This window comes from Ostrinia furnacalis, unplaced genomic scaffold, assembly GCF_004193835.3.
Source record: "Ostrinia furnacalis isolate ACB-3 unplaced genomic scaffold, ASM419383v2 OfSCF0976, whole genome shotgun sequence".
NCBI classification, from domain to species: Eukaryota; Metazoa; Arthropoda; class Insecta; order Lepidoptera; family Crambidae; genus Ostrinia; species Ostrinia furnacalis.
In genome coordinates, this window is record NW_021131215.1 from 205,188 (window position 1) to 231,161 (window position 25,974).

At 36.2% G+C, this 25,974-nt stretch overlaps 3 protein-coding genes across 4 annotated transcripts in view; 2 read left to right on the forward strand and 1 right to left on the reverse strand.

Moving 5' to 3' along the window:
• Su(Tpl) (Suppressor of Triplolethal) overlaps positions 1-8,083 on the forward strand; it is a 57,799-nt gene extending 49,716 nt beyond the window's left edge. For both annotated transcript variants that reach the window (XM_028301704.1, XM_028301706.1), the window contains one exon: positions 1,453-8,083. In XM_028301704.1, coding sequence (XP_028157505.1) covers positions 1,453-1,506 — 54 coding nt within the window. In that variant the 3' untranslated portion in view covers positions 1,507-8,083. The remainder of the gene's footprint in view (positions 1-1,452) is intronic.
• A 5,561-nt stretch (positions 8,084-13,644) lies between these two features.
• LOC114350784 (uncharacterized) lies at positions 13,645-15,293 on the forward strand. Its single transcript, XM_028301716.1, has 2 exons — positions 13,645-13,941; positions 14,061-15,293. Exons 1-2 carry the CDS (start codon positions 13,758-13,760, stop codon positions 15,284-15,286), a joined length of 1,410 nt encoding a protein of 469 aa, XP_028157517.1. The 5' UTR covers positions 13,645-13,757; the 3' UTR covers positions 15,287-15,293.
• On the reverse strand, positions 14,974-17,555 carry LOC114350783 (uncharacterized). Its single transcript, XM_028301715.1, has 3 exons — positions 17,176-17,555; positions 16,882-17,043; positions 14,974-16,774 (listed from the first exon to the last, which is right to left on the reverse strand). Exons 1-3 carry the CDS (start codon positions 17,265-17,267, stop codon positions 15,502-15,504), a joined length of 1,527 nt encoding a protein of 508 aa, XP_028157516.1. The 5' UTR covers positions 17,268-17,555; the 3' UTR covers positions 14,974-15,501.
• Between the last annotated feature and the right edge of the window lie 8,419 nt (positions 17,556-25,974).

Sequence of the window (25,974 nt, forward strand, 5' to 3'; positions counted from 1 at the left end):
AAAAGAAATTAGGTAGTTAGTCAATGTTAGTAATTAGTAGAAATAGGCACTGTGAACGTCCTTCAAGTAGATAGACTGTATGCCTATTAAAATCTCATTTATCAAAACCTTTTTCAAAGACTTAAATGACATGCCTAGTAGTGAAAATTTTGAATAAAGATTTCAATGCGCATGTAGTTATTAAAAACACTCGTCAAACAAGTTTGGACGGTAAAATAATAGTACTAGGAGAATATATTTATTTGCAAACCAAACAGATATTATTAAGAAATGTTATAACAAGAAGAAAACGATCAAAATAGAACCAAACTCGTTGACGATTATATTTCTTTAAAAATTAAAAACTAGACACTTGTATGGAAAAATAGTTGAATGAAGACTTGCATGCTACATCATTCATTCATCATCAATGTTTCACACATTCGTGTTAGTCGCATGTATAGTTCCAAAATACTGAACTGTCCTATGCATGACATTGACAGTGGGGCGCCACCGTCAATACCGGATCGCTGGTTCCGATTTTTGCCATTTTGGAAACCATATAGTTGAACGATGGTAGCGCCCCCCTGTCATTGAGTTTGGTGGGACAGTTCAGCGTGGGTCATCTATAGGATCGTATTATGAAGTGACACTCAAATTCGAACTCAAATACAGATTCAAGTGTATGATTGGTCTTGATTCTGAATCTTAACAAAACAGAATAGAGGTTATTCTTGAGTGTCGTTTCGTAATACGCTGTGTAGGCACCTAAATAATGGTAGGTTAGAGTTAGAAGTAACACATCAAAGAAAAATATTTCTTCTAACGTTGTAATCTACTATTGTTAGGGTCTAATTGTTACTGTCTTTTTCGTTGTCCGTCGTTGTGTCGTAGTATTATTTCTAGAGAGGTGGTGCATTAGTTTATGTCAGTATTTTCGTCTCTTTTTAACAGGTACCGTTGTATTCTGGTATTTCTGACTGTTATTAAAAGCAGACATATTCAGAATCTGGAATGTGGTATAGAATATTAACTATGGTTTTGGCCTCATCCGCATTAGGGTACAAAACGGGAAACAACATTTAACTCTCTTGTAGGACATCTACAAATAATTATGAAGTTGCACCGAAATTATAGTGCAATGAGGGTTTTCGCGATTGAAAAATCCGCCAGATGGCGGGACGTGGATGTGGGGTCTGACTGCTGCGTGATTGGTGGATTTTGTCATATCTGTCAATGTCATGTCAAAAATAACCAATCATGCAGCATTTGGACCTCACGTCTACGTATTGCCATCTGGCGGATTTTTCAATCGCGAAAACCCTCATTGCAACTTGTTGCTGGTTCTGTTCTAAGAACGGAGAGTTAAAACTAATGTTTTTTCCCTAATTCGGTCGCGTTACTAATCAAATCATTAAGGGTTGGTGTTGCCATGTGTCTTTCCTACAATAAATGATTATTTTTCTTTTCCAGCGCAACCTAAAGACGGAGCGCGTTGCGACTGCAAGCACAACGCAAGCATACTGACACTCGAGTTACTTCCCGCCCGCCGCACGCTGCCTATAGTGACTGTTACTACCAGCGACACTACTTATAGCTGCGGACTAAGGGCTGGTACAACCCTATCGAACACGTTGTGAGGTAAGCGACTTCGCGCGACGATACAGAAAAATCTGTCGGGTTCGGATTTGACGTGACGTCATTGGGTAGAATGGGACAATTTTGCTTCTTCTCATTGGTCAATTTGCCTGACAGCGACAGTGACGCCAGATTTCTACTCAAATTCAGTCGTACTAGTGACCAGTATGATGATTTGACAGAAACATGATAAGATGTTCTTTTGAGATAAAGAAAAAGTTTTCCCGTTTTGGCCAATGACATCATGTACCATAGAACAAATGCGAACTACGGGACAGAACATTCTGTAAATGCATTTTGCATTTGAAGATCGTTGCGCGTATGTCGCCGTCATATTGACCTAAAACTTCTGTGATTGTAGCGATAGTCACAAATATCATGATCGACGTTCGACAGGGGATCAAAAGGCCTTTGTTAGTTGTTATGGCAATGTTTGCTATTGAAAAAGAATCATATATTTTTACACGTGAAATAAGTGTGATAAATAAATGTTTGAGCGGATAGATATAGTATAGTTGACAGTTCAATGGCAAGAATCCGCTATAGGAAGTACTTTTATAGGCTGGCAAGCCTGAATGTTCACAGAAATGTACAGTACATAAGCATTTATTTTTCATAACGTTGATAATACAAAGTTCCAATCAGCCGATAACTGCTGAATCGATATAGAATGTTAGCGATGTTAATGAGACGCAGCTGCATTTTGTTTGTCCTAGCAATTGTTACTTAATAAACAAAATGCAGGTGCTCGTGTTGTGCATTTCTAATTCATACAATAGACTAGTATTTATAATAGGAAAATGTGAATCCAGTTATTTGTGAAGGCCGATAACAAGTCCCCCAAGCCCTTAGTCCGCCCTACGTATAGCTCTTGATATGTAAAGCTAGTCGTAACATGATATCGTGTCGCATCGCTCTCGCGAAAGTGAAATGGGTCGCGAAACGTTGCCTTAGTAAAGTGCACGCGATTTGGACCGTGGCAAACGAAACGGCAATGTAATTCTAACAATGTCGGTCACCCGAGAGAATCGTTACGTAGCCCGTCCGATACGTCGGCGAGGGACTACTTTCACTATAACAGTTTGTCGACCAAACATAATCAAATTCACGAGAGCGAGCGCCGAGAGTTCTTGTTCGCATTACTAAACAAGGTTCTCATAGTACCAACAAGGTCGGGTGCTGTACAACACAGGAAACATAATGCCTTACATAAACCAATATTGTTGATGCAGTTAATTTGCAAGTGAGCATAGATTCTATTTTTATACGTCAATCTCCCGTATAGTGACAGGTAACTAAATCGTAGGTCTTTGTATTCTGAACAGTGAACAGTCTTGTCAAAGCCGCGCTGACTGTTAATGCAATTATATTTACAAGGATTACTTAGAGTTATTATTTGTTGACCACGTATTTATATGTGGTATTTGTATTTGTCATATAGTATAAATTATATCCCGACATGTACACAGATTATAAATAGCGTGACAAATTGGAGATGCGCTAATGTGGACCGCGATGTTTCTATAAATATCCAAGCGACTGAATCTAAATCTCTTCCTTTTGCCGTGAGTAAAATCCAATTAACGTTTATTTATAGTATGCGCTAGATATTTATAAGTTTTCATTTGGTTTTTATTCTAACGTGCGGTTTGAATGTTCATTGTGTCTTCAAGAATTCAGCCATGAACTTGAAGTGAATGAAATTCGGATTGACACCGGCGTTCCGCACAGGCGCCTGGCCAATTTGGCAACGCGATATAGGGAACTAATGGTTAAGGTTAAGTTCTGTGAATCATTAATATTGTTTAACGTATCCTAAGTTATTGAAGTTCTTCCATTAAGTTTGTGGAACAGCGCCTTAGCCATTGCCACACGGACACGAGGGCCCATACTGAAATTGTTTTTCAATTATACTGTATCTATAATGTATATTATATGTATCATACTTGCTTTCTTCCGACCGTGCATTTGATATTCTCTGTCCGAAACTTGTTGACGAGTGTTGATTACTAATATTATTTGAGCAGAAAATGTCAAGTGGTCAAGGTCAGTGCTTTTATACCGTTTGTCATTGCCACACCGAATGTGGCCGACGCAAACTCGATCGTCGGTACTTATCGACTCCTTATCAAAGACTAAATTAGTCCGGTTGTTTTCGTAATGTAAATATTATAATACGTATACCAATTAAATTTTAAAACTTTAATAGTCCAATATTAGATATTTGTTCGTCCACATTTTATTCCATTGGAAAAGTATTGCCGTCTAAAGTTATTGTTGTCCAAATATGAATTTCGCTTGTACCAATGGCTCAATTATTTTACTATTTCTCTTATTGCAACGTCTCGCTAATTTTGGAGGTCGGCTTTTATGAACCTAACCAATTTTGAGAAGTCAATTTAGATGATCAATTGGCCTTAATAACAATTACGCGTTTTGTCTATTACTATTTAGCATGATAATCGTCCCTTGCTTCTAAATAATCCATCCATTTTTTAAATGTTGGACGTACATTTCATTCTATTCGTCTTGCCCAGCTTGCATGTTGTACATAGTATTTAGTGTCTTATGAAAGGATTTATCTCGTTCTTGTTGAATTTTGTTATGGGTAGTGTAATAATTTCGTCCTTCCTTTCAAAATGATTATTTATTCAATAAAAGGCTCCGCCGCGGCACTTTCGCATCGAACGTTGTAAATATCGTTAAGGCTTGAAGGGTAACTCTCAAACAAAAAGGTCGTGTCAAATGTCGTAGGATTAAGTCAAGCGAAAATATTACGGCGGAGTCCGCGTGATTACGTAATTTGCCAAAAAATATAAATCAAAATTTGATTTTTAATCGCCAAATAAATGTCTTGAAGTTAGCAACAGCCGGCCAGTGTTAAAACATCCACTAGAAGTAAGGAATTATTCTGGTCCTCTTCAGAAAACCCTCCAAACACAATAAAAAGTGTAGTAATTTAGTCGGCATTCGGGCCAGGAGACTGGAGCGCCATCTGAGATCATTGTCTTCCAACATTGACGTAAGCATTCGAAAACCATGGGTCAACGGTTAATTAAAAGACCAAAGACCGAAATACCCAAAGCGGTCGGTCGCAATAAATCCTAAACACACAAAATTACTAAAATTCACAATTTGGCCCATAAACAGTCCCTGGCCCAAGTGTGGGTAAAACCGTCTTGCGTACTTTGTCCTGTGAGTAACGTCCATTATATTTGAAAAATGATTTAGCGTTAAGTAACTCTGATTTTTATCTTTAAACGAGGCAAGTCATATTATGCAAGTCCAATTACTCCAAAACGCGTTTGCGTGTGTCCTTAAATTGGTTAGAAGTCTTAAAATTATTTTCACTTATTGTATCATAACTTCTTTGTTGTTATTAAATGCATATGCATATAATAATTATGTATAATAAATAGTATATTATGAACAATTTGCATAGGTTTACGAAACCTTGTTGAAGGATACTGTTGTTTCGGTTAGTTTTTGTCAATTAATGTGTCAAAACGGCTATACTATTTTCTTTTTTTTTTAATTAACATTGTCAATTGTTTTTTGTATATACAGATCATTAGTAAAATTATAAAAAAAAATGTCAAGTTATTTCGTCAATTTGATAGTAAGTGTCCTTTTGTTGCTCATTTTACGTTTTGTGGTTTACTTATTATAATCGCTTTTTACTCATTTCAATTACAATGCTCAATATTGTGGACATGATATTAGACGATTAAAATTCGCTTTGCATTTTAATTTATTTCTTTATTTATTTTTTCCATTAACGTGAACGTCGTAATTGCACTTTATTTACACTTAATTTGCAAATAGGTAACAATGGATTAATAATGCAGCGTATATGTTTTTTTATTTAGCTAAATTACCATTATAGTAAATTTTTTTGCCCTACACATTATAAAAATATGATTTACCTGTCAGGGAACACTATTTTATGAGACCTAAAACAATTTAATAGAAATGAGACAGTTGAAAATGTTGTTGTTACCACTAGTATAAGCACTATCAATTGTTTTATTATATAATATGTATGTAGAACGTTTGAATATTATTATATAATGGAAATATTTGTTTTTTTTTTTCACAAGAGATAGGTACTAATTTCTTTTGTTAATCTTCGGGGAAGTTGTTAATGATTGAAGTGGATATTGTGAATGATGCATTCCATTCTGAACCGTTGATTTTGCACTGTTCATCGATGCACATTTTACGCAAATAGTGTATAAAAGGAGATTCTATTTTTAAAGGCTTTGAATAACCGTTCATAGGGGATGTTTATCTGTATGTTGACACTCGTAATGTGACGTCACGTGTATGAGTGCACGCTCAGTTAAGACCACTTAAAATTACAATCAGACCATTTAAATTTAATATACATACTATTAAACATTATGATCCCTTTATCTTAATTGTAAAAACATTAATAATATGTAATGTACTGTCACAAAGGGAGTAATTAAATGTCAAATGTTGCTCGATTGTTACCGAATAAGTTATTAGGATGTTTGGACAGAAATATTTGTATTTTGTCATGTTTATACAAAGGAAAAATATCTCAATGAAAATATCATAGTCCATTGTACAGAATAGACTATATTTAGGATCTAGTGACATCTCTTTTTCTTATACCCTAGTTAGTGATATATTAGGAGTACTAATTTCCAAATATGTATCACCTGCGCATGACAGCATCCCCACTGGTTCGTGTTATACGTTATGTTTGCCAACATTTACTTAAGTAGATTTATTATCTGTGAGGTTGTGTTAACCCCATAATTTAATCTATACAATGAATTCGGCCTATTTTATTTAATTACTGTAATATATATTATTGCAGTGCCGATGTTGCCATGTGCACCTTACAAGTTATATTACTTAACATAGCTGATATTATAGCGGCTTAAGGCGGGCGTTACATACATGATCCATACCTTATTTTAATTTTTAGATATAGAGATCTTTGAGTTTGCGTATTTTGATCAAATGTTATTGTAAATTTGCTGTACAGTAATAGAGGTGGGCCGCTGCCGCGTCGGGTTCCGCGTCGACCGGCCAAGACTGTCGATTCGCCGAACAATTTGAATATTATGTATTATGTCAATGTAAATAGAGTACGAATTAGACATGTAGACATGTTAAGGGATGTAATCGTAGTGTTTTAATTTTATTTTCTATGCAACGTGTGCGAGGGGGGTTTAAATTATGATTAGTATTGGGTCGCCGGGGCGGCGCGGCGGCGGCCGGCGCTGCGGCGCGACGGAACAATGCTGCGATATTCCTTGTGCCCCTCGAAATATCAGTGCATTATATGAGTCAAGATGTATAGACTATGCGGTAGTGTTATTGTGTATAGATGCGTTTATACGAGCTCGAGTCAGGCGACGAGCGCGGAACTTGCCAGCCGGATCGAGCGAACGACGACTAGCTATGAATACTGACATCGGCTCACGTTAATTAGCTTTTAAATATTTCATCAAAATATAAAATACACAAAAAAAATGGATATAAATTTCTCGACCAAGTACTGGTTGTTTTTAAATTATTAAAATGTAAAAAAAAATTAGAATATAAACAAAGTATAGGTACAATTTATGAATTATACTTTTCTTTTCGGCATTTCATGTGGCAGTGGAGTGGAACTAGCTTTTATTTGCTGCTCAGAGTAATGTTGTGTAAGCACACGCTAGTGAACAGTGACACGCCCGTTGAAGCAACCTTACACAATGTCGTATTTTTCTATATATTTTGTGATTTCTTTTGCTCATGTCCTCTTCCATTGCTTTTTATTTTTGTTTGTCAACTGTCTAAGTGTATAGTATGATTTTAAGGCAGGGTGAAGCAGAAATGAGAAGAGGTACTTTTTAATTTGAATTGATTGATGACTTGTTTGAATGTTTAAATTGAGTTGATTTTATCCATTCGATGGATTTTGTATTGTTACGAAAGGAGCCAGAGTTTGTTGTTTTTTTTTTTTATTAAGTCAATGATGATTTTCGATTAATAATGAGGCAGCAGATTAGTTAATAAAAAACTGACAAGTTACCACAAAAACAATAGTCAGATGCTCTCTTTGGCGTGGTCTTACTATGTGGGGTCAGCCAGCGCTAGCCGCGGGCGGCCGGCTTGTGAATAGTCAGTATTACAACATGCAATAAACATGAGCTGAAGAGAGGTTGTGAAGAGTATCGTTATAAAAGGTACCTATTCAAAATCTGGACGAACAGACTAACTTACTCATTTATACGACAGATAGTGTTGCTGCAATGTGCATTTACGCCATCTTCATTTGAATTTGAATTATGGAATCAGTGCCAAACTTTCTCCTTCTTGTATAGCTCAAAACGATGCAATTGTTAGCATGCTTGATGAAACAGCTAAGTAATTGTTTAGTTAGTCTGCCATTTTGTGAATATTTTGTTTTGATAGTAATATGTAAATCTTTTATAATATATTTGTTTACAATAAATAAATGACAACATTATAAATAAATGAAATTGTATTTTCCATTTAAACTGATGAAAAAATATAAAAAGAATAATATGCAATGATATTTGTTGTTTTATTTTATAAGTGAAACATTACCCATAGGATACCCATGTAATTATCATGAGGGGCTAAAGAACACCAAAACACCATAATATTATTACGAATGTCAATAGGTATGTTCATGTTAAAACCATTTTTACACTAGCAAACTATTATAAATTGTAAATCCACACACATAAAAGTAATACACATAGAAGAATACAAATAGATACATTTTTAAGCTCATACATGTAAGCACTATAGGTACCTACACTAGCTATCAGACCAGGCTAAGCATTTTTGTTGCAAAAAATAGGATCTATCAAGACTACATAAGACTCATCATGGAACCCCTGGCCTTTGCTTTGGCATGGTAAGTACAAGTTCGGTTCGCAAATCACTACCGCTAGGTCTTGTCTTGCGAGTGAGACAAGGAGCAAAACGCGCTAACTGCGCACCTGGCAGCTGTGACGTCACATCGTGGTCCACGCTTTGTACGGATCCGGATGGGGTGAACGCGCGGAGGTGCGCGGGTGCGTGTGAGGGAAAGTCGCATTCCAGCGAGGTGCGCAGTTAGCTTTGGTAGGTTGTGATTTCAAAATCACAGAGAGAAGTAATAGTAGGTACTAACACAGAATATTAATAAGCATTACATACAAAAAATACGCTTAAGTGAAAGTGGCAAGTCATCTATTTAACACAACACAATAATCCTTGCAAATAGAAGTTTATTTCTTTGAAAATGCCTAGCTTAGGACAATATTACAAATCAAAAGGAGGACTAGGTGAACCCATGATCTGGTTAAGGTCGCGGGCGGGATGAGTACCTGGACCTGGGGATGCCGCAGGACCGGTCGTTATGGAAATCCTTTTAATCCTTGGGGTAGGTTTTTGTTTCTCCAGCAGTGGACGCCAAATAACAAAATATGGTTTATGTTGTATTCTAGCTTCAAAGGCTAAACAAAAGTATCTTGTCCCTGACGTGCGCGATTCTCCTGCCCACCATTTCTATCTGCCTTTTCGGTTACTTACGAATACTATCAGACAAGTGTGGCAAACGACAGGGCACACAGAAATAACGGCTGAAACCGAAGTGTAGCGTGGGACCATAATGGGACGTTCCGACGTTCGTCGTTTATCTACAAGGCGAAGCAGCAGGCAGGGAGGCGCTGGATGCAGGCCGCTACCAACCGGTTAAAGGAAATAATTTCATTGTGGGACCGGGGATGCCTATGTTCATCGTACTATTGGACATTGCGAAGCTCGGTAACTTTTATTTTCATGTATCCAAATTCAAGAGAATCTGTAAAGTTATAAAAAAGTAGGTAAGGTAGGTATAGCCTGACCAGGAACATAAAAACCCTGGCATAGAGGCGCGTCAATTGCATTTGATAGTGCAACACTGAGTACAGTCGTACCTGTGTTAAATTAATAGGCTAACTTTATGTACCAGGATTCAGGATTACGGGCTAATTTGATATTTTCATAAATTAACGAAAAAATATTATTATAGGTAACCTGATTTAAATAAATTAAATGAANTTATTATTATTATTATCTCTTTATTCATTTTATTTCTTATTTTTAATATTTTTTTTACAATGTAAATTATAAAAAAAAAACTAAAAATACATTATAAAAAAAAACTTAAAAATAGTTAATCCGCTGGTAGCGGAGCAGGGCCCAAGCTACCGGTGGTCAGGGTCACAGGCTGAGGAACCTCCGGACAATGCGTGCCGTGCTGAGGATCACCGCCTTTTGAATCTGACTTATTATTATTATTATTATTAATTAGCATAATAACACCAATTAAGTATGCAGCTTTTACATGAAATGCTAAGGTTGAAAACAAAACAGCGGCGTGCACGTAGAGCTGCAGAGCAGTTGCAGGGGCACTTGCGCTCCTTGAATAGCGCACGTCATGCGCGCATCACTCCGCATGATCAATGAATATGTTACCGGCAATGTATGTAATTCATGTCATTATTTTCATGTCTTCAGCAGTAGACACTATCGCTGCGCGTCGTAGAAATGTCCCTTGTAGTTGGACAACCCTAGCAGAGAGATGTCAAGCAGCACTGCGCGGGCGCGGGGCTCCCGCGCTACGCGCCCGCGCTCCCAACATTGCGGCCATGAGTTTTACGAGGAATTTTAATTGAAATGGCATCATGGCTGAAGTTTTCAAGGCCGAGGACTAGTTCATTGAGATGATGTGCAGAACTTTTTTTTTAAATATACCTAATATTTCTGGGATAAAAAGCATTAATTTGCAATATCTTCACTATTGAACTAAACTATGACAATTACGAAAACACTACATGACTACACAAACATCCGATCTGATAACTCTGTGAACGTGAAATTACTATTATAAACCTATCTCAGTTTATAAATATTTATTTACCCTTTAAAATAATTGAGGATTTGAAAACAACAACTAAAACTCGATTGAAAAGCGGTCTAATTAAACGATTATTTCAATACAATGTGATATGAGGATCTTAACAGAAGTAGACATTGCGTTATGGTATATTTTTATTTGCACGATTAAGCTGCAGTGTGTGTGCTTATAGCTAACACGCCAATCTTAAAAAAATTTTTTTTGTTTTGAATAGTCCATTTATCAAGGAAGGCTATACAGCCATGTAACATAGCTACAACCACTAGAAGGAGCATCATGAAAAATGTAACGATAACAGGAAATAATATTCAAACGATTTTCGAACAAGTCGCGGACACAGCTTCTAATTTGTAAAGTAATATGTTTAAAGCAGGGATGTTATGGATATGAACCGTAAGGCAAACTAGAAAGAATAAATCCACTGCCACACTGTGCTCATTTAACAACTTGCATAAACGAGGAATGGTAGAGCTCCTACCCAGGACGGTTTTGCGGCAGGGGGCACTAAGGGGTGAGATCGGCTTGCTGGGGATCGTACGTGGTACGAGAAGATTAAATTTACTCAGGAGTTGGCCACCGTCAACCTTATTTCTTATGATGTTTTGGAGAAAAGCGTGGCACTTTTTGATCGAATTTTCGATTCGATTCGATCGAATCTATTCACGGAGCGATGTAACCATACAAAAAACGACCTTTCTTCGACCATCTTTACAACAGTCACGTTTTGCCACTTTTCTAGAGGAACAGGTCAAGCTAGTCCTTACGCAAATTTAGTGATAGCATTTTGAAGTGCATGAGCCTTTCTCTATAAGATGAATGCTTTTTTGTAAGACCAAAGGAGCGTGACAAATGCCAAAGAAATCTCTTCTGTATCCGTTTTATTCGTAAAGTATGGAGCATGTTGGACAACTACCTATTGGAATTTGCGTTCTAAAGCACAGGCATCTGTAATCGTAACCGAATCCAGCAAGTAGTAGGCGCAGAACAATACCGAAGAGATACATAACGAAAACAAACGCTAGTTCTTGCTACGACTGCCGGCGCTCGCGTGTGAATCCATACACGTAAGCAAAAACTCTCGAAGGAAAACCAATGACGCTCAAGTGTTGCCTTACAAACGCGTTTTAATTAAAACACGGCATTTTAATCCCATAAGTAGAGTTACGCGATTAACTAACCGCGTTTTTAAAGTGCTAAAAATAGCACTGTTCCTGTTACATGTGTCACTTGCCTCTATTACGTCAGAGAATGGCATTACCACATTTACCACGCTAGTCCAGCTCTAATGATTTAGCCATTTTACGTCGTTAATAGAGCGACTTCGTTTTTGATTACTTAGATAACATACTGCTTTGAATCGATAGCGCGATAAGATACTTGCTTATATCGTGAACATTTTTAAATTTTGGTGGCATCAATACTCGGACTCACCGCAGATCGGGGCCGGCGAGTTTTGAAACAAGAACCGAGCACCGAACGAGATCTCAAAGCAAGAAATGTAACGGCATCGAACATAACCAGCCGGAGCGATACAGACGGCTTATGGCTGTGCACATGTGTGTTATGTAGATGAGCGTATGAAGTTTATCGCGCGCCCACGGCGGCGAGGTCGCCGACCGACCCTCCGCACTTGTCACCACGCGGTGCCGATGCCGCACACTCCGGCAGCGCACGCGCATCGACGGCCCAGCCAAGTGGAACGATGACTGACGATACTCGACTAATTACTTATAAATTACCTACCTATCACTTCAACTTTCTGCTCGAGAAGTCAGTGCGAAGTGTGAAGCAAGCCACCAGTAAATTTTTATTGGAAATCTACGATACTTATTGTATTTTATGAAAAGAATGCCATATGCAGTTCTATATTATGAAATAAACTAAGATCGAATTATGAAAAAACTCGCGTATGTAACTATTTGTCCATCCACACACGAAGGCTTCGGGCCGTAAGCACGTTGGCGCACGTGTCGGCGCCGCTCGAAATAACCTCAAAACCTGCCTTTTCAATGGAGGCGCCTCTGTTGTTTAGTTGGCACCTGATTGGGTTATCGGTAGATGTACTACGTGCTAAACAGCAGTTATCGGGCGATATTGAGGAGATAACAAAACAATGCAGCACGCCGCGCGCGTTGTCGCGGTGCAGCTCTAACGTGCTACAGAGAATGCGAACACGCTGCCGGCGGAAACGCGCTGATATCGCACTCGTTTTATTATTGAAATGCTTGCTAATAATAAATATACCGTACGGTAGGTATAAACAATGCAGTTGCGAACCTTGAAATACTTTTTCTCGTGACTCAACGATTATATAGAACTGTCATTTACTACGTTCGTTCGTTCGTTCGTTTCAGCCAAATGACGTCCACTGCTGGACAAAGGCCTCCCCCAAGGTTTTCCACAATGAACGGTCCTGCGCTGCCCGCATCCAGGCTCTTCCGCGACCTTTACCAGATCGTCGATCGTCATTTACTACGACTATCAGCTTAATGTTTATATTTTCAATTTCATCGGATTATAGGTATTGTTGTTACGTTGCTAGGGCAAGTAAAACCATTTGATCCGAGTGTTTTTTTAATTTTCCGATGACTTGCGATTCTTAAAAATAAATGATTTTAGTGAACTTCCATTTAAATTATTAGATGGTGTTTTCCTGGAGAACTGAAAATCATAAAATCGAGTAGAACAGATTTGAACAATCATTGTTTTGTTTGTCTGTCTTCTTATTTTTTCTCATGATTTTAGTGGGCAGAAGGTTAGTAAATCCCCAGAAGTAAAAGATGGGTATGAAAATGAGCTCGTGAAGGCTCCAAATGCTGGTGGCAGTGTGAGGCGGCCGGTCCGCGTGCACCGTGCGCAGGCGCAGGTGCGCGCCCCCCGCGCGCGGTCCCGTTCCACGCGGGCCTGCCCGTTACCGATAATTATAATTCTCTAGCAAGGACTTGGCGCCGACCGTGAACCTCAAGGTATTCTGCAAGTTGCATCGTAATCTGTCGTACCTATTTCTTTTAATATTTCATTTTTGTTCCCTGAAACGTGGTTAAGTAAAAAATAAAACACAGTTTTCTTTTTAATGATGGTACCAATGGAGTTGTTTACTGGATAGTACATTTTTCCTCCGCTAGGCTGCGCTTTGTATTTCTGACCCATAACAAACAAGTTGGAGGAATAACAAAGTTTTATTTTTTGGTTTAAATAAAAAATGCCTCGATGTGTGATAGTAGGGTGCAACGAGAATGGAAGACATACATTTCCAAATGATCCGAAGTTAAAAAAGTTATGGGAAAAAGCTACAAAAATAAAAAAATTCAAAGCTTCAAAGAATTCGAGGTTATGCTATAAACATTTTAAAGAATCCGATTATCAAGAAATTTGTGCTACGACAGGTAAAATTATCTTATTAGAAATGGTTCTAATCATATATTTTTTAATTAGTTTTCTAGATAACAGGTTATTATGCGTGTGTTTGTTGTCACTGAAATTAATAAGTGAAATTTATTTCCAGGACTGCCACCACTTTGTAAACACCTAAAAAAAGGTGTTGTTCCTTCCATTTTCCCATGGACACCTAAACCTTCAACATCTGCTATAGAACGACAAAATCGATACATGGAAAGGTCAGCAAAGAAAGCATTATTTCCTCCACAGAACCCTATAGAAACACTTACTGGTAATTACTCCATGGAAGATAGAATTGAAGTCTCTGATAAAGAAGAAAATCTACCCGATGTACAAATGGAAATTGAAATTAAAACACATGAAAAAGGAAACACGGTTAGCGATGAACCAGAAAGATCAATCAGGCTTGTGAATTCATTTACACAAACTCCACTTTTGAATTTGCTTTTTTCAAACTATCAGCTTATGACAGATGATGAAACTATACTATACTATACTGGACTGGAAAGCTTTGAGAAGTTTAAGACTGTTTTATCAACTCTTTTGCCGATGGCATACAGTATTTGTTATCGTAGGAATCATGTTATGAATATGTCTATTGAAGATCAGTTTTTACTTATGTTAATGAAACTCAGAAGAAACTTAGATGATTTTATTCTATCAAAACATTTTGATATCAGTAAATCAGAAGTAGGTAATGTATTTGTAACATGGATAAATTTTGTACACCAATTGTGGTCAAAACTAAATATATGGCCAAGTAGAGAACTCGTTGATTATTTTATGCCATCACAGTTTAAAAAAAACCATAAAATTACCAGAGTAATTATAGATGGAACTGAAGTGCCTATCACAAGACCTAAAAACCCAAAATCACAACAGGCCACTTTTAGTAGTTACAAACATCACAACACAATTAAGTTTCTGGTTGGCTCCACACCTGGTGGACTACTGTCATATTGTTCAGAAGGATATGGAGGATCAACTAGTGACAGGCAAATCATAGAACGCTGTAATCTTATTCATAAATGTAATCCAGGTGATGGAATCATGGCAGATAGGGGATTTAACACTCAAGATTTGTTAGCACCTAGAGACATAACATTACTTGTGCCAAATTTTTTGAAAGGTTTATCTCAATTACCTGGGATAAAATTGAAACATGACCAGAAATTAGCTGCTAATCGAATACATATTGAACGTTTAATAGGTCTGATAAAAACTTATAAAAATTTTAAAACTGATGTCAATGCATACTATGTTCCGTTAATGTCAAAAATATTTTTTGTTTGCCTCATGTTATGTAACTTTAGGGAAAAAATTGTAAATTAATATTTTTAGCATCTTATCTCAATGTCTAGAAACCTTTTGGTTGAAGTGTTTCATTTTTATAATATTTTGTTAATTCGAAGGTGAAATTTTAATAAGCAATTTTGTTATACAGACAATAGTTCTAAATAAAAGCCTTATTATAAAATATCTTTTATTTTTTGTTTTCACAATACCTTGGCACAATAATCATCAAAAAATAACACGTTTAATTATGGTTATTCAGAAAAATCATGTTTTATAATTTCTAAATAATTCTTATAATAATATTTGTTAATTATAGCTTTCTTGAAATAAGAATGATAAAAAGAGTCCAATTTGTATAGCATTTGCTCTATGAATTCATCATCCCTATTAACAAAAACCACCTCTAAACTTTTAAAGGTATAAACTATAAAATTACAATATTTTCTGTTACTGCAGTAAAGTTGCCCTTGAACTTGATAATAATATGGTGTTTCTGCTTTTAAACATAACTTATTGTCAATGTAGATTAAGTATGGTACTGTAGTTGGACTTATAACTTGATGTCTACTAGCATAAGGACACTTTATTTCAATTATTGTCTCTTCATTTAAAATACCATCAGGCGAAGCAGCCAAATAGGGCCTTTCTTCTGAAATATGCACTCCACTTTCTGTCACATCTAACTCGTATAAATCAATATACTGTTTTAATGCAACTTTTTCATTAATTATACCATGCATAATAGCTCTTGATAAAATATTTTCTTTTTCTAGTATTTGCATGGCATAACCATTTTTAGTGGTTTCTTTCATATGGCATATAGTATGAAATATACTAGCAGTCAGGCGACATTTTCTGTAAATAAACCATTTAGGATTTTCTCGCTGCCCGCAAGTTTCATGTTCTATTTCTTGAATTCTGTTTAAAGATAATGTATTTAATTCTAGTTGCTCAAAAATTTTGTTGGTCACAGGTCCACAGTAATCATGGTCATTTTCAATCGCATATGGATTTGCAGGCCCATATAGTTGTTTAAAGGGCATTTGGGATTTGCAGTTAAGAATAATATTTCTCACTTTTTGGGTATATTCTTGAATATTAATTCTTTTTTTATATGGTTCAAATACAATATTCTCAATAGATTTTCTTTTGGATGGCAACTTGTGCGCTTTTAATGGACTGCCTGTAAAAATTTTTTTTGGCATATGGAAAGTTTGTAGTTTTTCTGTGGGTGCTTCTGTTTTCAGAAGAATTTTGTCATTTATAAAATTTTCAAGTCCACAAAGAACTACAGCCACATGTTTGCAGTGAGCACTCACTCCACTACCAGCAACACATTCACAGTTGCACTCCAAAATCTCACCTTTTATACTTAATTTAACATTAGCTTGATACATAATTCTTTTCATTGAAGCTTTGACATATCCTTTAAAGTACCAGGAGTCACCAATAAATGCTGCTCTCAAAAAATGTAGGAAGCGTGCTTCATATAATGATTTACCATCATTTGGGTTCTTATGAAATCTGAAAGTGAAAAAAAAATAAAATTTATTTAGGTAATTATCATTGTTAAATGATTTAGGTTTTTGTATCAGAATTAGTAAGAACTGTACTTAAAAGAATGAACTTACTGTAAGAAATAAAGGGTTATATGTTCCTTTGTAATTGGTGGTAGCTTCATACTGCTGTTGATGTCCCGATAAGCATCATTTTCTGGTAAAACCATTTTTGGATCATCATTTTCTTCCGCTTGAACAGCATCAAAATTCTGATTCCTGTCATATGCCTCAAGTCTGTAAAATAAATATTCACTTATTAAAGCCGCGAAGTACATTACATTTTGATGTCACCTAGATCATTAAGACGTCTAGGCTAATATTATACGATGAATAAAATTTATAACATGAAATTGAGGTTATGTTTACCTTTCAATTAGGTCTGCTTTTCTGCCCTTCAAAGATGCACCCCGTTCTCTTAATTTAGCTTTCAGGGCCTCTACGTTCCATGTGCTATACATTATAAAAACTAAATACTTATTTAACCACAGTAATCACGTCGCACATAAGTTCAATTGTTATTCAAAACTAAGATTTCACAGTCACTAATGATCACAACAATTATCGTCCTGTCGCATAAAAACCTTCAAAAATCCTTTAGTAGTATTTGTTTACTACTAGACTTTATAATAAATGTAAACCGATGAGTAAAACTCGAACAATGCTGAAAGTTTATTGATAACTTTTTATGCGTCTTTTTTATTATGGGTCTGAAGTACACAGCGACATCTGTGCCAAGCTTTGCCTAAACAACCTCATTGTCACCATTTTATTTACTAGCTGTGCCCGCAACTTAGTACGCGTGAAAATAGTTTGAACAATATTAATTTACCTTTGTTTGTAACATTTTTCTTTACTGCTCCGCTTCTATTGCCTGTAGGATGATGTTAGATGCCTTCCTCGATAAACGGGCTATCCAAAACAAAAATATTTTTTTCAAATCGGATCAGTAGGTCCTGGTCTTAGATTAGCGCGTTCAATCAATCAAATAATCTCTTCGGCTTTATAATATTAGTAAAAATAGTATACATTATAATATTTGTATAGATAGATAAGACGTATAGATTTAGGTCATTAAATAATTTACAGTCTTACCATGATCACAAATAAAATCAATAAATGTAACATATCAGCATGAACACGACCAACTAGAGGCTCGTTTTAAAGAGATATTGAAGACCAACTGAGACCGGTTTGTAGCGCTTTAAGCAGGACGGACGCAGGAAAGTGCATAATATAATAAAAAGGTAAAAATGAAACATGCAAATTTTAATTAGGTAAAATAATACAATATCAATTTTAAATTATTTGTGCTATTACCTGCAACTATCTGTAAATACAGGGTGTTTGGCGGAAGGTTTGACAAACTTCGTGGGTGTGTAGGTAAGGTCATTTTAAGAATACAAGTTCGCGCATTTGACTCTAAGTGAACAAATTTTTTTAAATTGATATCTTTGATTTTATTTAATTTTTTACGAAATTTGACCTAAAAACTGCTTCAATTTTTTTTCTCGCGTGTTTTCGAATTGAGAATACATATATAAATTACTATAATATCATTTCGACCTGTGTGAGAAATAAATATCAAACACAAATGTTGTTAAAAGAAAATTAAAAATATAGTTGATAGAAAAGAGCTTTTACACCAAAAAGGAATATTTTGATGTTTTTAAGTTTCAGTTGTACCTACCTACATGTTTCCTGTTTTTGTTGCATGTACTTAATTGACTAAATTAGTCTGTATCTAACTGTAAATTAACCACCTGAAATCGAAAAAATTATGGCGATTTTTTAATCACTGTTATCAATAATTGTTTTCTTGTTTTTCCTGCAATTATTTGAATTTGTCGTTTTATTTCTAGTTATCAGACCACACAATTATTATGTATTTGTTTTGTTAATCGGCGCTTAGCAAAGCATCAACATTACATATTTGACGCATAGTATTGCTACTGGCGCCTTCCTCGCACTGCAGTGTTCAAGGTTGCTCTCGTTTCACAAACGCATCCGTTGAGCAATAACAAGCACATTTTCCTGAAACCGCGCTAACTGGCGATGCAACCGACCCAAATTACCAACTGTATTACTAATTGGAAACCAATTTAATTGCGTCAATGCTATTTCAACCGCGTCATTCACATCTACATATATTCATGCTATCGTTAAGTATTCCCGTAGTAAATTAGCATAGTACTACATAAGCACTTGAATCTATCGTCGAAATAAACTGCTCGTATTAAACGACAGTGACGCGCGTAACTTTGATTCCATGGGACCATGATTTAATGGGAAAATTAAAACGGTATACGTTTTTAAATTTAAATTTTAGCTACCTACTAATATGTTTGAAATCACTCAAAAATAATAAGTAAAAATAAAAATAAGTTCCGTAGGCATCCGCTAAGAAAGGATTTTACGAAACTCTACCCCTAAGGGGGTAAAACGGATCCACGCGTACGAAGTCGCGGGCGGCCGCTAGATCCAGCATAATATTATTAATTCATCAAATAATCACTTCTACAATGGAGAAGTTTCCAATTTTTTTCTTTTAATAAAACTTAAAAAAGTAAGAATCATGAAAATTTATCTACAAATAAAGAAGTTACAGGGCCTCAAAGTTGCGCATTGTCATTCTCGACAACTCTCCAGGAGTGGTAAGCATTGTGGTTGAAACTTGAATAGGTGCCGGCACCGGCAGTAGTTCCTGAGATTAGCGCGTTCAAACAAACAACCTCTTCAGGTTTATAATATTAGTATAGAAATAGATAGTATAGATGAAAGCAAGAATTTTTTTTTCTGTTTATTATGATATAGGGTTGCCTACTTAAATCTAGCCGCAAATAAGGGATGCCAGCTATTTACCGTCCCCGTCATAACAATTAAACTTCTATTGTGTGTGGGTTACTGTCCCGGAAAGTGTCAGTGAAATAATAAGGCTGAGTTGCCAACTTGCTTTGTTTGACCGCAACTATAACAATAACCGGCGTATTTTGTATGGAGTTTGACAGATTTTCGACGTACTTGTTAAAGTTAAAGTAAGATGGTGCAACTCAGCCTAACAAAATCATTTTCTGTTATGATGGCAAACAATCCGTTGCCATGACAATTACATCTTGATTGAACATAGATTCAGCTATGTTTCTTTCTAGGCTCGTTTGTTGGTGAAATTGGGCCTCAAGTGTAATATTATTTATGTACTTTTATTATTCTATTAGTTCTATTCGAGTTAACGAAGAAACAAATTATATAGTCTGTAAATGTAACCAAAATAGCAAGAATTTTAGTTAATTTTTTAAGTATTTATTTGTTCATCTAACTCTAAATTAATATTGTCACCTTTAAAATAGTCCTTATTGTACATTGTGCACGTGTGCCAGCGCTATTTCCAATTCGAAGTCTATCTTTGAGATAGCCTTTACATCTTTTGGCGACGCACGTTTAATATCATCTATGCCTATAAGACGACGACCCTTTAAAGTTATTTTTGATTTCTGAAATAGGAACAAGTCACAGTCACACATATATTTTTTTGGAAAATTTGGAGACAGGGACATCGTTATAGTATTGTTTTAGCAAAAATTCGCTGCCACTTTTACTCAAAATTCAACAATTTTAGAACAAATTTTATTGCCATGTGTTTTGCCAAAAAAATCCAAAAAATATTCATGGCATGAGTTAAACGATATGAACATCTTCGCTAATTGTGATTCGACGGTTTTTCATAGCCAATTCTTTCTGTTTTTCACATTTTCATGGGTTGGTGATATGCTGGTGCGTCTAGAGCGCTCGTCATCTTGTACGCCTTCATGTGCCTTCATGGTTTTCTTGAATACAATTTTACCACTCGTAGACCCTTGTTTCACTCATAGCAGTCTGTAGAATTCAATTACTTTCATGTCATTTTATAAGTAAAACTTGATTCAAATTCTTTGATCCATTTTTCCTAACAAACAAAAATCGCCGGACTCGTAAAACATGTCTAACCTAAATGATTGCCACAGAAAAAGTAAACAACGAAAAGAGTTGAAAATGTTATTATACTTCAGGGGCATATGAACTAATTTAATAAAAATTTTAAAAAATCAATCGCACTCTCCATACTCACGAAATTTTAAAATTCCCCATGTTTTCTGAATACACCTCGTATGTACTTAAATAACTTCTACCCTACAATGAAATATTTTCTGTTTGCGTAACTTCTAAAATGTTGTGTTTATTTATGAGTCCGTGAAACGCGAGGCTTTGTAGGTAAAGTGACGGGTCGACACTGCGTTTGTCTCCATTGTTCTAGCGCGGCGCGGGGACAAGGCAGTGCTGCTGGTGTTGAGCAACGGATGCCTTGAACTTAGCACTCGCGGCGCGGGAGCGGCCGCCGCACGCCGCGACGTTGAATATTACCTGCACTGTGCATTATATCGACGCTCCCCATAAATATGTATGTGGTCGCGTCACGGACGCCAGCGACGGGACGTCGGAGCAGCTTCGGTATTTATAGTGCGCACCGGCAGCGTCAACGCAGGAGTGCCGCTCGCCGCTCGCACGCAAACAAACATGCGACGGTAACAATGTTATCTAAAAATAATACGAGTATGCCATCAAATAATTTAGTCACCGGAGAATCTTAGACATTGGGACTGTTCGATTCGTGCGGCTATTTACGCTCGCGAGTGTCCGGCAAAGTGGACCCCAGCGGCCAGCAGGCGGCGCCGCGGGCGCGCGCAGAGTTATACAACGTGTTCTGCGAGCGCAAAACCTGAAAGTGCAGTCCGGGGAACTTAACTGTAGAAATCGCTTCACAGACACTGATCTTGCTGGCTGGCGAATACCTATTTATATAATAAGGATCTACTCGTATATCTCTCGATTATTTATCTCAACATCCTTAATAGCACAGGGTCGTGGCTAATTAAAAAAATAATTTATTATGCAGAAGTGGAATCCTAACCGCCGAAGAAAAATCGAGAAAACGATACTCATAGTGAATTAGTGACACAATAAGATAGCACTTAACGACATCGTACCTAACTGTAGGAATGAAGCATGTTTTCACGTCCGCGATGAGTCGTCGATCGCCGGGCGGAGTGCGGCCTTCGGACGCAGCTGCTTAAACACCTTCGCCTCTGTGCGAGTGTTCAATTTGAATACACCTTGGAAGAAATGCTCAAACTTACAGTTTTTTCTATTATAACCGCACCTATTATAATCTGTTATTGTTTCACTGTATGTTTTCCGAACAAAATAAAAAAATAAATATATTACCGGTGAAAATTACGAAAGGTTGTTTGTAGCACCAAATTTTTTCATAAACTTATGGTTGTACTTTGATTGTCACTGTTATTTACTCAACGACATCCATGATGACACATGTGACACATCAATATTGGCTTTCTATCAAATATAAGGAAGGTGACCTCTAGTTCTAGCTGTTTTTCTTTCAAACACTTTTACAGGTAAGTATATCTCATCAACCTAGGAGTATAGTTCACTGCTGCACATAGGCCTCCTCAATTATTCTGACTTTGACTTTGTTGTTGTCGTATCCATCTGACTGCTGATACTTAGCGACATTTTCAGAAATTTAATCTCGCTTCGAGAACACACTAGAAAATATACGTACCAACTACATAAAACACGGAAAAAGGTATGACGTCTACGCGACATCTGGTCTTTGCTAGAAACGTCAATGAGAACCTCCGGATCGTTACACAATCGCACTCCGATACATCGAATACTAAACAATAGTCAACCGTCAAACCGCCATAAGTTCTAAATTATTTTTACTTAAGAGTAAGATGTAAACGTCGCAATTGTACCCTACTCGTACATTCACAATACATTGCAAAAACATTATTTTTTTCGAATTTATTCGTTTTTATTCTTACCTGATACAAACTTTTAACTCCTAGTACGAGATACGAGACAATTAAGGCTTGCACTGTTAAAAACTTACTAGATTTAATGTAGAGCTAAGCTTTATTTCACAATTTATTTAATACAAATAAGACTGAACTATTCATTAAATTTATTTATATTTTGAATTGGAATCGTAATTGCTAGTTAATAAAAATAAATACGATAGCGAAGAAGAATACTTAAAGATAGCCACGCACGAATCAATCAACCAAACAACAAACAAGCCCATATTTAAATTAAGTATTAGCGTAGGACAGAGATAAAATTAATATCACTTAGTCAACATAACTTACATTAAAGATTGTAAATAACTTAAACTTAGTAGCGGGCATTAAAATAAACTATTGTTTACAACAAACTCATAAAACATGAGCAGACCGCACTATCGCACAAAATGAATTAGCTTTAGCCTATGATTTAAACAAATAATAAAATTGATAATTTAGTTGAATAATACAAACTAAGATGGATCACGTTAATTCATGCATTTGTCTATCAATAACTGTGCAACGCAAAAGTTTGGCACGTACAAATTACACAGTAGGCTTAATCTTTAATTATTATACACAGATACACTATTATTAAATTAAAGATTGTTGTTTAAATAGGCTCCGTAACTAATGGACCGGTTTGGACATTTCTTTCACCATTAGAATCGTACATTACTTTACACATTAATTTAACGGAAGTTCGCACATTAATTTAACGGAAGTTCCGAGCCGAGCCAGCTATTGTAAATAGGTATCAAACAGGATACGTTCAGAAATTAATACATATTGCTATTTATATAGATAAGTTAAGACAACATTTTATTGGTCGTATGAATTTTGCCAGATCAGCTAGTAACTACACATGACCTGACGTTTAAAATGCGAAGTAGAAAAAATTAATTTCGAAAAAATATATTATCAGCCTTTTAGTATTTTGTCCATGAGCGTTACAGGCCGTTGATGTCTTTTGCACGCGCGAGAGTGGGGCGCGGCGGGCGCGGCAGCGCTAGGCTTCGCGGGCGCCGACGCGCCGGGGCGTGTCAAGGTAAAGGGCAAACGAGTTGCTTTGTGTTCATTAAAGATTACTCAAAAATACTACAGCGTTTAAATTTCAATTTGTAACAATGCATGTATGTGTTACAGTAAAACTCATAATCGATCAACACTTTTGACTGCAAAATTCAAATAAAAGATTTGACCGATGCCCTTGGTCACTGAGTTTTCTGAATAAAGAAAACTTCTGAATAAAATAACTAATAAATGACATGCGACAGCAAAATATGCTACATATTTTGACTGAGGTGTAGATAGAGTTAGAAATTTGGCTCTACATGAAATCCGATAACTTTATCACAGTGTGAGCCAAACGGTTCGTCTTTCGGCATCTATATATATAAAAGAAAGTCGTGTTAGTTACTCCACTTATAACTCAAGAACGGCTGAAACGATTTAGCTGAAAATTGTCAGGGAGGTAGTTTAGAGCCAGGAGAAGGACATAGGATACTTTTTATCCCGTTCGAAAAAAAAAAGTCTGCTTATTTATTGCCATTAAGGCGGAACAAAGTTCGCCGGGTCAGCTAGTTTTACATAAAAATGTTTTGGTGGGATTTTCTGTCTATAAATAAAACTAGCTTTGAATGTCGATTACATACAATAAGTAAATTTAAAAAAATCACTACTATCACTATCACATAACGTCCATAACGTATTCTCTTTTAAAAGCTGAACTTGTAAAAAGCCCTGTCTAGCGTAAAATGGGCGCATAAAAACTTCTGACGGTTGGACTGGAGGCAAAAACCAGCAGTAAAAAGGTCCGCCTCGACTGCCCGCGCAGTTGAATGATTTAAAAACATTGCAAGTGGATAATTGCATTTTATTATGTACAAAAAAACGTTTCTTTGCAACCAGTGTCGATGGAGCCGTTATTAAACACTTTTGAGTTGAGACTATTTAGGTAGGCATGGCAAAAGCACTGTAATAATATCATACAGTTATTATAACAAAAGTATTCTAAAAACTTTAATATAGCTGTTGAGTGTCTTGATAAATAAATAGAATAAATTTGAAAATTGTCAAATTAAATGGCTGTAAAAAAAAACGGTCTACTACCCTTGCTAAAAAACAATTAACCAATATCAATCTGCTTCTACTTTTTTCTGCTTAATAAACAGACGAGGTGCAAAATTAGCTCGCTTTTGCAAGATTTCACAATTATTGGTCAGCAGATAAAACATAATCTTTAAGCAGTTTAAAAAAGAGGTTCGTTCGTTTCCATATTAAAAGAAACGCTACGTTTCTAAATAGGATCAAGTTTGATTCTACTAGTTAGGTTTTCATCTAACTAACTTACCATAGAAAATATTATGTCTAATTTTTAGCTAGAATATTTATAACAATCACAATGATATTGTTTACTTACTTAAACTTTCTTTTATTTAAGATATTGGCGTAATTATTACAAAACTATAAAACTATTTAATTTTATTTATTATGTGTGTATCTTGAATACACGCATTCCCAATAAAAAGTTTAAAATAGAATGATCTTTGTAAGAGTTGCGCCCATTTTGTGAATGATCAGCAAAGTTTTATTGCGCTTTTTCGATGGACAAAATGTAATATTCATCTTATAATTATTTATAAGATGGCTGGTTATCAACATTTTATTGATCGTACGTAGGTCGCTCAATGCAGCTTACATTATTTAATCTGCTGACCAAAATGATAGTTAAGAAATATAATAATAGTTGTGTTTTAGCATTTGATATCATAATTGAACAGTATCTTTTAAATGCCTATAACCTAGTGTCTTCAAAACTCGGGCCAATAGATAGATAGTTTCAACCGCCTCTGTAGTCTAGTGGTAAGACCATCTGCTTCAGACGCAGAGGTCCAGATTTTTCTGTTGGGTTTGGTTGGTGGTAGGGCTTGTTCTAAGTCCGCCTGGCTAGCTACCACCATCTTAACTAAGTCTGTCGCTATAACAACAATATTACAGCATTGTTGTGTTCCGGCAGTTAAGAGGTAAGATAGCCAGTTCCTCCATGGTTGAGGATTCCGGGTGAAGCTCACTCCCACCTTCGGCCTAAGCATCACTTACCATCAGGTGAGATACAGGCCAAGAGCTTCCTCGTGGTGGATAAAAAAAAATGTCTATGTTTTGAGCGCAGTGAGAGCGCTGACGTAATAGTGTATCTCGCACATCACACGTTCGCTTTATCACGTTTGTTTTCTATGTTGATATTTGCGTTTATTTGTTAAAGTGC